This window comes from Macaca thibetana, chromosome 6, assembly GCF_024542745.1.
Source record: "Macaca thibetana thibetana isolate TM-01 chromosome 6, ASM2454274v1, whole genome shotgun sequence".
Classification (NCBI taxonomy): Eukaryota; Metazoa; Chordata; class Mammalia; order Primates; family Cercopithecidae; genus Macaca; species Macaca thibetana.
This window is the reverse complement of record NC_065583.1, coordinates 110,253,348-110,268,236: the sequence shown is the minus strand read 5'-3', so window position 1 is coordinate 110,268,236 and position 14,889 is coordinate 110,253,348. Positions and strand designations below refer to the sequence as shown.

The 14,889-nt window shown below is 41.5% G+C and overlaps 1 protein-coding gene across 3 annotated transcripts in view; it reads left to right on the top strand.

The window, feature by feature from the left end:
- The window catches only part of OCLN (occludin), a 62,557-nt gene that overhangs the window by 14,488 nt on the left and 33,180 nt on the right, over nucleotides 1-14,889 (top strand). For all 3 annotated transcript variants that reach the window (XM_050793562.1, XM_050793563.1, XM_050793564.1), the window contains exons 3-4: nucleotides 2,119-2,797; nucleotides 7,026-7,187. In XM_050793562.1, the coding sequence (XP_050649519.1) occupies nucleotides 2,119-2,797; nucleotides 7,026-7,187 (841 nt within the window). The remainder of the gene's footprint in view (nucleotides 1-2,118; nucleotides 2,798-7,025; nucleotides 7,188-14,889) is intronic.

Genomic DNA, 14,889 nt, shown 5'->3' with positions numbered 1-14,889 from the left:
CCTCAGGTGACCTTCCCGCCTCCTAAAGTGCTGGAATTATGGGTGTGAGCCACCACGGCCAGCCAGTTTTACCTGTTTTAAAACTTTATATAAATATAATAATGCTATATGTATTTTTTCATTTTTTTCAGCATTATCTGTAACTGCATGTATTCATAGTTCATCAGTTTTGGCTTCATAGCACTGTAGAAATATAACATGAGCCATATATGTAATTTTATACTTTCATGAAAAATAAAAGGAGAATTTTTTTTTTTTTTTTTTTTGAGACAGAGTTTCGCTCTTTTTGCCCTGGCCGGAGTGCAATGGCATGGTCTCGGCTCACTGCAACCTCCACCTCCCAGGTTCAAGTGATTCTCCTGCCTCAGCCTCCCAAGTAGCTGGGATTACAGGCGTCCGCCACGACACCCAGCTAATTTTGTATTTTTAGTAGAGATGGGGGTTTCACCAGGTTAGCCAGGCTGGTCTTGAACTCCTGACCTCAGGTGATCCACCCGCCGCGGCCTCCCAGAGTGCTGGGATTGCAGGCATGAGCCACCGTGCCCGGCCAAAAGAAGAAATTAATTTTAATATACTTCACTTAATCTTGGATATCTAAAACATTTCATCATGTGATTGACATAAAAATGAAAGATTCAGGAGATGCTTTACATTCTTTCTTCATATTATATCTTTGAAATCCACTGTGTATTTTTAAATTTTTTTTTTTTTTTTTTTTTTGAGACTGAGTCTGGCTCTGTCGCCCAGGCTGGAGTGCAGTGGCCTCTCAGCTCACACTGCAAGCTCCGCCTCCCGGGTTTACGCCATTCTCCTGCCTCAGCCTCCGGAGTAGCTGGGACCACAGGCGCCCGCCACCTCGCCCGGCTAGTTTTTTGTATTTTTTAGTAGAGACGGGGTTTCACCGTGTTAGCCAGGATGGTCTCGATCTCCTGACCTTGTGATCCGCCCGTCTCAGCCTCCCAAAGTGCTGGGATTACAGGCTTGAGCCACCGTGCCCGGCTGTATTTTTAAATTTTTTTGGAGACAGTCTTGCTCTGTCACCCAGGCTGGAGTGCAGTGGGTGTGATCGCGGCTCACTGCAACCTCTGCCTTCTGGGTTCAAGTGATTCTTGATTTTCGTGCCTCAGCCTCCCAAGTAAGTGGGATTACAGGCATGTGTCACCATGCCTGGTTAATTTTTGTATTTTTAGTAGAGATGAGGTTTTACCATGTTTACCAGGCTGGTCTCAAACTCTTGGCCTCAAGTGATCTGCCCGCCCCGAACTTACCGCTGTGCATTTTAACAGCATATCTGAGTTTGGACTAGCCACATTTCTTTTCTTTTTTTTTTTTTTTTTTTTTTGAGACGGAGTCTTGCTCTGTCACCCAGGCTGGAGTGCAATGGCACGATCTCGGCTCACTGCAACTTCCACCTCCCGGGTTCAAGCAATTCTTGTGCCTCAGCCACCTGAGTAGCTGGGATTACAGGCGTATGCCTGGCTAATTTTTGTATTTTTAGTAGAGACGGGGTTTCACCATGTTGGCCAGGCTGGGCTCGAACTCTGCTGACCTCAAGTGATCCATCTGCCTCGGACTCCCAAAGTGCTGGGATTACAGACGTGAGCCACCATGCCCAGCCAGACTAGATACATTTCAAGTGTATGATAGACCCAAGTGGCTAATGGCTGCCACATTGGACAGTATAGCTATGGAGTATTCCATTGTATGGATATATTACAGTTACCCTTTCCACTGTAGGTAATTGGTACAATCACTTTGGAAAACAGTTTGATACTGTCTAGTGAAGTTGGAGATAAAAAAATATGTGATCCAGAAATTCTCCTGGGTATATACCCTAGAAAAATGAGTACTTTTCTATACCAGAATACACATTGAAGGATGTTTATACTTAAACTGTTTACAATACCCCCAAACAGAGATAACCCAGATGTCCGAGCACAATAGGTTGTGGCCAGAGGCCAATAATCTTATGTTTTAACAAGCCCTCCAGGTGATTCCTATGCACAGATAAGCTTTAGTTTCATTTACCCAATGGTTTAAATTATTCCAAATAAGTTGTGTTCTTTCTGCTTACTACCAAAAAGTGCTAACTTGAAATTATTTTCATGTTCATTTCAGCAAACCGAATCATTATGCACCAAGCAATGACATGTATGGTGGAGAGATGCATGTTCGACCGATGCTGTCTCAGCCAGCATACTCTTTTTACCCAGAAGATGAAATTCTTCACTTTTACAAATGGACCTCTCCTCCAGGAGTGATTCGGATTCTGTCTATGCTCATTATTGTGATGTGCATTGCCATCTTTGCATGTGTGGCCTCCACGCTTGCCTGGGACAGAGGCTATGGAACTTCCCTTATAGGAGGTAGTGTAGGCTACCCTTATGGAGGAAGTGGCTTTGGTAGCTACGGAAGTGGCTATGGCTATGGCTATGGTTATGGCTATGGCTATGGAGGCTATACAGACCCAAGAGCAGCAAAGGGCTTCATGTTGGCCATGGCCGCCTTTTGTTTCATTGCCGCGTTGGTGATCTTTGCTACCAGTGTTATAAGATCTGAAATGTCCAGAACAAGAAGATATTACTTAAGTGTGATAATAGTGAGTGCTATCCTGGGCATCATGGTGTTTATTGCCACAATTGTCTATATAATGGGAGTGAACCCAACTGCTCAGTCTTCTGGATCTCTGTATGGTTCACAAATATATGCCCTCTGCAACCAATTTTATACACCTGCCGTTACTGGACTCTACGTGGATCAGTATTTATATCACTACTGTGTTGTGGATCCCCAGGAGGTATGAGTGGTGTGTTGGGTTTTTTCTCCATCTCCTTAGCCAGAGGCTTTCAACTTGGGATATGTAATAGAATCACTCTGGAAACTCTTAAAAAATATTAATGACAAGGCTCCACTACTAATTAAATCTGGGGGAGGGACTGAGTGTCATTAAGATATAATTAACATACCATGTAATTTGGTTACTTAATCAGTGGTTTTTAATATATTCACAGAATTGTGCCACCATCACCACAATCAATTTTAGAACATTTTCGCTATCGTAAAAAGAAACTTGTACCTGTTAGTGGTCATTCCTCGTTTCCCTAACTGTTCTTAGCCCTAGGCAACCACTAATCCTACGTCTATAAATTTGTCTATTCTCTAGGTATTTCATACAAATGGAATCACACAATGTGGCCTTTATGATGGGCTTCTTTTACTTAGCATAATGTTTTTAAGGTTTGCCCATGTCATAGCTTGTGCCATTCCCTCGTTCCTTTTTATTGCTAATATTCCAGTATGTGGATAAACCACATTTTATTTATCAGTTGATAGACATTTGGGCCATGTCTACATTGGCTATTAAGAATCATGCTAGGCCAGGCACAGTGGCTCACGCCTGTAATCCCAGCACTTTTGGGAGGCTGAGGCGGGCGGATCACGAGGTCAGGAGATTGAGACCATCCTTGCTAATACAGTGAAATCCCGTCTCTACTAAAAATAAAAAAAATCAGCAGGGCATGGTGGCGGGCGCCTGTAGTCCCAGCTGCTTGGGAGGCCGAGACAAGAGAAATGGCATGAACCCGGGAGGTGGAGCTTGCAGTGAGCCGAGATCGCGCCCATATAGTCCAACCTGAGTGACAGAGCAAGACTCCATCTCAAAAAAAAATAAAAAGAATCATGCTATAGACATTCTTGTATACGTTTTTGTGTAAACCTATGTTTTAATGATTTCTTGAGTTGGGTTATACCTAGGGGTGAAATTCCTGGATCATATGGTGACTCTTTAATCTTTTGAGGAGCTACCAGAGTTTTTCCAAAGAGTTTGCATCATTTTACATTCACACCAGAGATGTATGACGGTTCCGATTTCTCCACATCCTCACCAACACTTGTTATTGTCTGTTTGATTCTAGCCATGCTGATGGGTGAGAAGTGAAGTGGTACTTCATTGTGATTTTGATTTGTATTTTCCTTGTAGCTAATGTTATTGAGCATCTTTTCATGTACTTACTGGCCATTTCTCTTTTATCTTTGGAGAAATGGCTATTTAGACGACTTGCCCTTTTTTTTTTTTTTTTTTTTTTTTTTTGAGACGGAGTCTTGCTCTGTCGCCCAGGCTGGAGTGCAGTGGCACGATCTCGGCTCACTGCAAGCTCCGCCTCCCGGGTTCACACCATTCTCCTGCCTCAGCCTCCCGAGTAGCTGGGACTACAGGTGCCCTCCACCACGCCCGGCTAATTTTTTGTATTTTTAGTAGAGATGGGGTTTCACCGTGTTAGCCAGGATGGTCTCGATCTTCTGACCTTGTGATCTGTCTGCCTCGGCCTCCAAAGTGCTGGGATTATAGGCGTGAGCCACTGCGCCCGGCCTAGACTTGCCCATTTTTTAATTGGGCTATTTTTGTTTTTGTTTTGTTTTTGAGACAGAGTCTCACTCTGTCACCCACTCTGGGATGCAGTGATGCAATCACTGCTCACTGCAGCCTTGACCTCCTGGGCTCAAGTGACCCTCCTACCTCAGTCTCCTGTGTAGCTAGGACCACAGGGGCATGCCACCACACTCGGATAATTTTTAAAAATTTTTTTCTGTAGAGATAGGGTCTCACTTTGTTGCCCAGTCTGGGCTGGAACTCCTGGGCTCAAGCAATCCTGCCTTGGCCTTCCAAACCACTGGGATTATAGGCATCTTCGCTTTCTTGATGGTGTCCTTTGCATAAAAGTTTTTAGTTTTGGGCTGGGCATGGTAGCTCACGCCTGTAATCCCAGCACTTTGGGAGGCCAAGGTGGGTGGATCACCTGAGGTCAGGAGTTCGAGACCAGCCTGGCCAACATGGTGAAACCCTGTCTCTACTAAAAATAAAAAAATTAGCTGGACATGGTGGTACGCTCCTATAATCCCAGCTACTCAGGCTGAGGCAGGAGAATCACTTGTCCAGGAGGTGGAGATTGCAGTGAGCCGAAATTGTGCCACTGCACTCCAGCCTGGACAACAAGAGCGAAAACTCTGTCTCAAAAAAAAAAAAGAAAGAAAAAAGTTTTTAGTTTTGATGATGTCCAGTTTATTTAATTTTTCTTCTGTTGCTTGTATTTTTCATGTCATAGCTAATGTTTTGCCCAATTCAGGGTCACAAGGATTTACTCCTACATTGTCTATTTTTTAACTTTTCTATAGTTTCATAATTTTAGCTCTTACCGTTAGGTCTGTGATTCATGTTGTGTTAATTTTGGGCGTGATGGAAGCAAGGGTTCTGAAAGCTTTCACGTGTTTGTATGCAGTTGTCTTAGTGTTCTTGTTGAAAGGACTTTTCCTCCACTAAGTTTTCTTCATGCCTTTGTCAAAAATGAATTGATCATAAATGTGGACATTTATTTCTGGGCTCTCAATTCAGTTCCATTAATCATATGTCCTTATGCCAGTACCATACTGTCTTGATTACTGTAGCTTTGTAGTAAGTTTTGAAATTGTGGACTGGGAGTTCTCCAACTTTGTTCTTCAAAACTGTTTTGGCTAGATTCTGGATTCCTTGCATTTCCATATGGATTTTAAGATGAGCATGTCAATTTTGGAAAAAAATGCCAGCTAGGATTTTGAAGGGTTATATTGAATCTGTAGGTCAATTTTGGATGTATTGTCATCTTTACAATTACAAGTCTTCTGATTCATGAACATAAGATGTCTTGCGATTTATGTAGGTCTTCTTAAACTTCTTTTAATTGTGTTTTATAGTTTTCAGAGTGTAAGTATGTTTTAAAGCAATGCAAGTGATTCAAATGTTCAGGTTGGGGTTGAGAAACCTACCTTAGTAACCATGAGTCATCCTGATTATATTAACATCTGAAACATTTCTGAGTTACTAATCTTTTTTCCCTTGTTTTCCTTTTTTCTTACACTGACTCAGGAATTCCCATTCCTGAATGAGTCACTCCTTTGGAGTTAGACCTCTAGTATCTCTGCCATTATTTTGAAGACAGAAGGTTTTCCCTGCAGATGTAGGTTTTCACAGTGCTCGTTGTTGCCATTTAGACATGCCCATTGTAGATAGGGACTGAAGGTTGGTACTCCTATCCTATCACACCCCCATCCATCCCTCTTAGTTCTCTTACTACTTGAAACTTGTAGTCTTTGAAAAATGATGTCACTGTCAGACAGCTGGAAGGAGAGCCTCTTGTTCCCATTAGCAGACATCCAGGGCAGAGGCCTGGTACTTCCCTCAACTCCAAGTGCCTCCTAGGCCAATATACCATTTAATATCCCATCACTGCTGGGAGAACTGTTAAGAGTAGGAAGTTTGTCACAGGGCCCTTTTTTTTTTTTTTTTTGAGACGGAGTCTCGCTCTGCCGCCCAGGCTGGAGTGCAGTGGCCGGATCTCAGCTCACTGCAAGCTCCGCCTCACAGGGCCCTTTCTACTAAGTATGCAAGACTCCTAAAACAGAGAAACCTGCCAGACCAAACAAATCATTAGTCAATTTACTACTTATAGCTTGATTAGATCCATGTCTTCATCATTTTTGGTAAGATAGAGATCTGTGGACTGAAATTTACATTCATCGTAAAAAGGCTTGCTAAGCATGTGTTTTGAACAAGATTACAAGCATGATTGGCTATTTTAAAGCTTTTGAATAGCATTTTTCAGGCCCTTTAGAAGTATACCAATGATTGAGTTACTTTACTGGCCATTCTCATCTGTTTATAAAACTGTGGCCCATAGATGCACAAGCTTTGGAACTAATTTTGTACAGCTCTGAAATGAGGGTGATGATTGATAGTTTTTAACGTTAGGCATTTTCTGAGGATTGAATCAAGTAGTATGTATGTGTGTACATTTGCTGGCCTTAGCCCAGTTAGTGTGGGTTAGGTTTTATGATATGTCTGAAATGTAACTATTTGCTTCAGTTTTCTGTAAGTTAAACCACATGGATTTAGTAGGGCCTTAGGTAGATAAGGGTTTTAATAGTATGTAGAGGGTGAATTGTGATTAGGTAATTAAAATCTAATTATGCCAATATTTTTCACCCCTTTTTAGGCCATTGCCATTGTACTGGGTTTCTTGATTATTGTGGCTTTTGCTTTAATAATTTTCTTTGCTGTGAAAACTCGAAGAAAGATGGACAGGTATGACAAGTCCAATATTTTGTGGGACAAGGAACACATTTATGAAGAGCAGTCCCCCAATGTCGAGGAGTGGGTAAGTGTTAAAAAAATAACTTTACATCTTTTATTAAAGCCCCAAATATGTGTCTGAATTTTTAGTGCTTTGTTAAACTTTATTCTTACAATTAATGTTTGTATATGTTGCAAAAATTGTTGCATTGGTTTTTACTCAGAATTTTAAGAGGGTGGGCTAAGTGGAAATGGTTTTACTAAAAGGCGAAAATCAGCTTTCTATTTTCAAGAAGTGAATCTAGGTTTTGAAAAGAAATGGCTTCTAAAAAAATCATGCAGAAAGAACTTGGTTTTTGCAAAACAAAAACTGCTTCTTCCCCTACTGCCTTTTATTTTTCTGCTTATCATTTTGGAGATAAACAGAAACCATTGCCAAGGGTGCTCTCTTGGGTCAAGATTGGCAAGGGTGTTTTTGGAATAGCAGGTGGCAGGCCTTTTAAACTTTTGACATAGATAACAGCATGACAAACCACAGTGACTAATTCTGAGTTAACATTATGAAATACTTCAGTGAGGCAAAGACAGATTAGAACAATTTCCTTTTAAAAATACATGCTATTAATCTTACCAGGCTTCCTATATGATGTGATTTGCTGAAAGCCTAGAAAGTTCATCTCTTTAAAAATGCCTCCCAAATGAGTGTTAGTAAACTGTCTTTAGAGATGTTTAGAGGCCAGGTGTGGTGGCTCACACTTGGAATCCCAGCACTTAGAGAAGCCAAGGTGGGAGGATCACTTGAGTCCAGGAGTTTGAGAACAACCCGGGCAACATAATGGGACCCTGTCTCTACAAAAAATAAAAAAAAGAAATTAGCTGGGCATGATGGTGTATGCCGGAAGTCCCCACTATTCAGGAGGCTGAGGTGGGAGAATCACTGGAGCATGGGAGGTTGAAGCTGCAGTGAGCTGTGATTCTGCCACTGGCACTCTTGCCTGGGTGGCAGAGTGAGACCCTGTCTCGGAAAAAATAAAAACGAAAAGATGTTTGGAGTGAAACTTTTTCTAAGAAATCCTCTTAGGGTCCTGTTAGAAGCTACCTCAGAAACTGACATCACAGGGTTCTTTGAGCAGATTGATTGATTGTCATGAAGGTATTGCCACTGGTTCCCGGGGAGGTTTATTTTGGCCTCTAGGAGTGGGGTGGGGAGTGGGCTGGCTAAAGATGGATGCTGGCTGCTGCTGGTCAGGTCTAGGGTAAAGACGTTAATATCTTTTTTTTTTTTTTTTTTGAGACGGAGTCTGGCTCTGTTGCTCAGGCTGGAGTACAGTGGTGCAATATCGGCTCACTGCAACCTCCACCTCCCGGGTTCAAGCGATTCTCCTGCCTCGGCTTCCCGAGTAGCTAGGACTACAGGTGCATACCACCACGCCTGATTAGTTCTTTTGTATTTTTAGGAGAGACGGGGTTTCACCATGTTGGCCAGGCTGGTCTCGAACTCCTGACCTCAAGTGATCTGCCTGCCTTGGCCTCCCAAAATGCTGGGATTATAGGCGAGACATTACTATCTTGAAGGCTTAGCTCTAACATTCTATAAGTCTGATTTTTAAGGGAATCTAGGAGGATAGATGAATTTTTTTTCTGGTTAATTAAGGAGCAAAAATGAAGCAGTCTTAGGAAAGCCAAGAAGGCTGTGGTATGTATTCACCACTGAGATGATAGTTCTTATGTCCCTGCCCTTGACTCGAAGCCCTGTTTTTTTTTTTTCCCTCGCTTTAACATGAGAAGGTGTTAGGAAGTGTTTTCTTTCGACCTTTACCTCCAGTCAAGGCCACCTGTAGCTGGAATAGGACAGGTCTATATTAGGAGGTATGAAGTAAATGTTTCGCTGAGAGTTTCTGGGTGTGTTAGTTTTCATTGGCAGTTAGATTTGTTTACTTAAGGTTTCAAGAGGCTTAAAAACAACAAACCCAACTCAAGGGAGACCAATGCCAGTAATATTAGAGTGCCAGTGAACTTTGGCCTCTCATCTGATTTACTATCATGTAGGTTTAATCAGTTCTAGTTGCTTTTGATAACTTGGCAAAAGATAACTATTGTAACTTATGGAGGTGATGATGATTAAGGTGAAAGAATGACTTAGCTTTTAAAAAGGTATTATTTTAATAAAATTCCTCCTTGAACCTCTGGAAATTTGATACCCTGTGGGTTGTTGCACATGGACTTCATTGTTTCTCTCTAGTAACAAGTATTTTCATTGTATGTAAAAGAACTATCTGTTGAATAGCAGATATATGATTTTGCCCAGACTGATGTTTTATGTGATACTTAACCAGAGGCAAATTCCTCGTTTCTTTTCCTCTCCCCTTCAGTTTTCTGAACTGAAATGCCTTAGAAAGCCTATTTAAAATAAATTATTTGGAGGTGGTTTAACCACTGGTATTTTGCCTTTCTTTTTATTCTCCCCTCACCTGCCCAAGTTCACGTCGTGGAATTCAATACCACGTTCTCATTCTTTCCTTAATTGATGGCAACAGGCAGATGTAGCCTGTTACTTTCATTTCTGCTTGAATTAGTTTCACCCTGATAATGTGGCTATCGCTGTGGAATTGTGTCTTCCTGCATCTAAACTGTTCACAGTGGAGTAGATTAGGGAGTTTTCTTCCTTTTGGTCATGAGAAATTAATATCAAAACAATTTCTACTTAAAATAATGGACAAGAATCTAGAATTAACTACTTGCACTAAAGGAGAATTAAAATTTGGGTTTTATTGATTGCAAAGAGCCGAGACAGGTGACTCCCCGAATAGCTAATGATGGTTGATTTGGGGGGAAGAAGAAAAACTCAAGTCTGTAATCCCAGTACTTGCGCGGCCAAGGAGGATCACTTGAGCCCAGGAGTTTAAGACCATCTGGGGCAACATGGCAAGACCCTATATCCACAAAAAATTAAAAAAATTAGCCGGACGTGGGCACAGGTGCCTGTAGTCCCAGCTACTTGGGAAGCTGAGGTGGGAGGATTCCTGGAGCCTGGGAGGTCAAGGCTGCAGTGAGCCATGATCTCACCACTGCACTCCAGCCTGGGTGACAGAATGAGACCCTGTCCCAAAAAAGCAAAACAAAAAATTACTACAGTAACAATTAGCTACTCAATATTAGTTTAATCCCTCCCTACAGATTGCGGTCGGTCTAGAATTTTATTATGTTGCTAAATCTTACTGCCTGCCTTCTTGGATTTTTAGCATCTTCAGGATTATAACACGCCTCCTGCCCCGCCACCTCTCAGAGCAGAGTGTAGTCAAAAGCTGTGCCTTCAGTGTTTAAAACAGGTTTTAGCCCTTTTGTATAATCTGTGAGAAAACTTAGAGTTTTGTAATTCCCTGTCCCTGTTGGCTGAACACGGTGGTTTCTCTGCCCTTCTTAGGGCTTTTTAGTGTTGTTGCTTTTTTCTCTTCCTTTTTCTGGATATCTTGTACCTTGTAAAATAAACAGCTCATGTTTGCACACTGCTTGATTTATAACCTGGTCTTTTATAGTCACTCAGGTGGATACCAGTTTGTATTTTAAATGTTTTAAGGTTTGTTTAATTAAACTTTGCAGGTCTTTGTTTTGTTCTGCCCTCAAATTTCAGATCTGATTTTTTAAGTTAAATATTATGTTTGTTTAAGTATGGATTATTTGGAAAATACAGTGAAGTGCAGCCATTCCTTGGTATACTCAGGGGGTTGGTTCCAGGACCCCCATGCATATTCAACTCCTGTAGTTGGTGGAACCCATGTGTATGAAAAATTGGCCCTCTGGATACCCGGGTTTTGCATCCCGCCAATACTGTTTTCCATCTGTGTTTAGTTGAAAAAAATCCACATATATGTGGACCCATGCAGTTCCAACCTGGTTGTTCAAGGGCCGACTATATAAAGTAATTTTTTGTTTGTTTGTTTGTTTTGAGACAAAGTCTCACTCTGTTGCCAGGCTGGAGTGCAATGGCATGATCTCAGCTCACTGCAACCTCCCGCTCCCAGGTTCAAGTGGTTTTCAGTTAGCACTTTGGGGTACTTTTTTTTTTTTTTTTTTTTTTTTTGGGAGAAGGAGTCTTGCTCTATTGCCCAGGCTAGAGTGCAATGGCACTATCTCAGCTCACAACAACCTCCGCCTCCTGGGTTAAAGCGATTCTCCTGCCTCAGCCTCTCAAGTAGCTGGGACTACAGGCACCTGCCACCACGCCTGGCTAAGTTTTGTATTTTTAGTAGAGACGGAGTTTCACCATCTTGGCCAGGCTAGCCTCGAACTTCTGAGCACGTGATCCATGCGCCTCCACCTCCCAAAGTGCTGGGATAACGGGCGTGAGCCACCATGCCTGGCCCAGGGCACTTTCTTTAATCATCTTTTTCATTTCCTACTTCTTACTCTAAATCAGAAGTATGGTCATACTTCCTTAAATTTTTTTTTTTAAATTTTGTTAATATTTAGAGACAGGGTGTAGCTCTGTCACCTGTGTTGGAGTGCAGTGGTGCAGTCATAGCTCACTGCAGCCTCAAACTGGTTAATATTTGTAAAATACTTAGTATAATACCTTGCATATGGTAAATAATGTAATGTTATTTTTAATAATTTGGTGGTTTTTTTGTTTTTTTGTTTTGAGATGGAGTCTTGCTCTGTCACCCCGGCTGGAGTGCAGTGGCGCAATCTCAGCTCACTACAACCTCCACCTCCTGGGTTCAAGTGATTCTCCTGCCTCAGCCTCCTGAGTAGCTGGGATTACAGGCGCACACCACCATGTCTAGCTAATTTTTGTACTTTTTTTTGTTTTTTTTTGAGATGGAGTCTCGCTCTGTTGCCCAGGCTGAAGTGCAGTGGCCGGATCTCAGCTCACTGCAAGCTCCGCCTCCCGGGTTCACGCCATTCTCCTGCCTCAGCCTCCCGAGTAGCTGGGACTACAGGCGCCCGCCACCACGCCCGGCTAATTTTTTGTATTTTTAGTAGAGACAGGGTTTCACCGTGTTAGCCAGGATGGTCTCGATCTCCTGACCTCGTGATCCACCCGTCTCGGCCTCCCAAAGTGCTGGGATTACAGGCGTGGCCACCGCGCCCGGCCTGTACTTTTAATAGAGATGGGGTTTTACCACATTGTTTGAACTCCTGACCTCAGGTGATCCACCTGCCTCAGCCTCCCAAAGTGCTGGGATTACAGGCATGAGCCACCGTGCCCAGCCAATTTTGTGTTATTTTAAAACCAAAAATAGGATCATAATGTACACATTGTGTGCAGTTTGCTTTTTTAAAAACTTTGTTTTGTGAACATCTTTCCAAGTCTGTCAGCACACAGACCTACTTGCTCTTAGCAGCTGGGTGGTATTTCATAGTATGAGTAAACGATGATTCATTCTCCTATTTATGGATGTTTTAATTGTGTTCGGTTTACTATTACAGATAATGCTGCAGTGAACGTTCTCTCACATGTCTTTATGCACTCTTGCTAGTGTTTGTGTAAGATAAATTTCCAGAGCTAGTCATCGAGTGTGCACACTTAAAATTTTACTAGGTTAGCTGGGCATGGTGACTCGACTGTAGTCCCAGCTATTCAGGAGGATGAGACAGGAGGATCTCTTGAGCTCAAGAGTTTGAGGCTGCAGTGAGCTATGGTTGTGTCACTGTACTCCAGCTTAGGCAATAGAGCAAGACCCTTCTCTTGAAAAAAAAGCATTTTACGAGGGATTACCAAGTTGAATTGTTTTTAAAAGCTCTGCAGGTTCTACTAACCCTAATGGTATATGAAATTGCTCAGTTCCCAACATTTTTTTTTCTGCTCTGGTTATTATCTGTCATTCATTTTTGTTAATCCAGTAAGTAAAAATAAAGTTTCATTTTCAAAATTTGGTGATTAAGCATATGCTTATTTCCTGTTCTTCATCACTTGATGTCTTCAGAGCATAGCTTAGTTTTCTGTGATTGTTCGTTCTTTCCTGACTGGAGTTTTTTATATTATGGTTATTAATATTTTGTCTTATTGATGATAATTTCTCACATATTATTGTGGTCTTTCACCTTTGTCTACAGTGTTTTTTTGTTTGTTGTAAGAGAGAGGGTCTCACTGTGTTGCTCAGGCTGGTTTTGAACTCCTGGCCTCAAGTGGTCCTTGTGCCTTGGCCTCCCAAAGTGTCGGGATTGCAGGCATTTGCCACCGTGCCCAGACTTCTTATTTTTTTATGTACTTATATTTCCTGTTTCTTTATGGCTTCTACATATCTTTGTTCCTAGAAAGTTTTATACCCCCTTCAAGGTTTAAATAATACCCTCCTATAGTTTCTTTGGTATCTTAAAGTTTTGTTTTTTTACCCCATGTGTACTAAATGTGTGTAGAGGGTTGAGTTAAACATATGTCAGTCCTTGGTACATTTTAACATCCTTGATTGGTGTAATGTTCCTCTCATGTTTCTTGTTTTTATTTTTGCCCAGTCTAGACCTTTAAGATCACCAGAAGCTTTAGACCACCAGAAACTTGTTTTTTTAAACAGCTTTATTGAGGTACAATTTATATACCATAAATAGTAATCACCCATTAAAAATTTACAGTAATTTTTAGCAAACTTAGAAGTGTCATGCACCCAATCCAGTTTTTGTGTTTTTGTTTTTGTTTTTTTTAACATCCGGGATATACAATGGACCACTCCCCTTGTTTTTGAAGATAAACGTTTCATTTTAGAATAGTTTTATTAATAGATTTACAGAAAAGTTGCAATTATAGTACGATGGATTTCTGTATACCATGGCACTCAGTTTTCCCTTTTGTGTTTTTTTCTTGAGACAAAGTCTCACTCTGTTGCCCAGGCTGGAGTGCAGTGGTACAACCATAGCTCACTACAGCCTTGACTGCTGGGCTCAAGCAGTCCTCCCACCTCAGCCTCCCAAGTAACTGGGACTACAGGCACATGCCACTATGCCTGGCTGACTTTTTTTTTTTTTTTTAAAGTAGAGACAGAGTTCGCTATGTTGCCCAGGGTAGTCTTGAACTCCTGAACTCATGCAGTTCTCCTGGCTTGGCCTCCCAAAGTGGTGGGATTACAGGTGTGAGCCACTACACACAGTGCAGCTAGTTGTCCTTATTGTTAATATGCTACATTAGTATGGTACATTTGTCACCACTACTGGACCAATATTGATATTTGCTATTAACCAAATGTCATAACTTTATTCAGATTGAGAAGCTTGTTTTTTATTATAGTATGAGATAAACACTAACTTAATTTTGTTCCCAGATGGTCAACTTGAATAATACTGAAATTGTGTTTTCTGAAATTTTACATTTTTTGGTGAAAGTTGAGTCTTTTGATTATTCTTCCTTTTTTGAACACATTTTGGCCAGAATAATTGTGTAAAAGGGGGCTATTAAGCCATTTTGTAACTGTATATGATAATATTTTTAGAGAATAGACAAAATTGATGTTGAAGTTAAATATGGTTTTATATTAACAGAAAGCATTTTCATCCGCATTCCTGGGGTCACATATGGGCGACAAAGCCAGGATTAGAACCCTAATTGAGCATTTCCATGCCATTAGATTCTTAGGAAAAACCTTAATGATTACCTTTTTTTTTTTTTTTAAATTATTTTTTGAGATGGAGTCTCGCTCTGTCACACAGGCTAGAGTGCAGTGGCGTGATCTCGGCTCACTGCAACCTCTACCTCCTGGGTTCAAGCAATTCTCCTGCCTCTGCCTCCCGAGTAGCTGGGATTACAGGCACCCGCCACCACAGCCGGCTAATTTTTATGTTTTTAGTAAAGATGG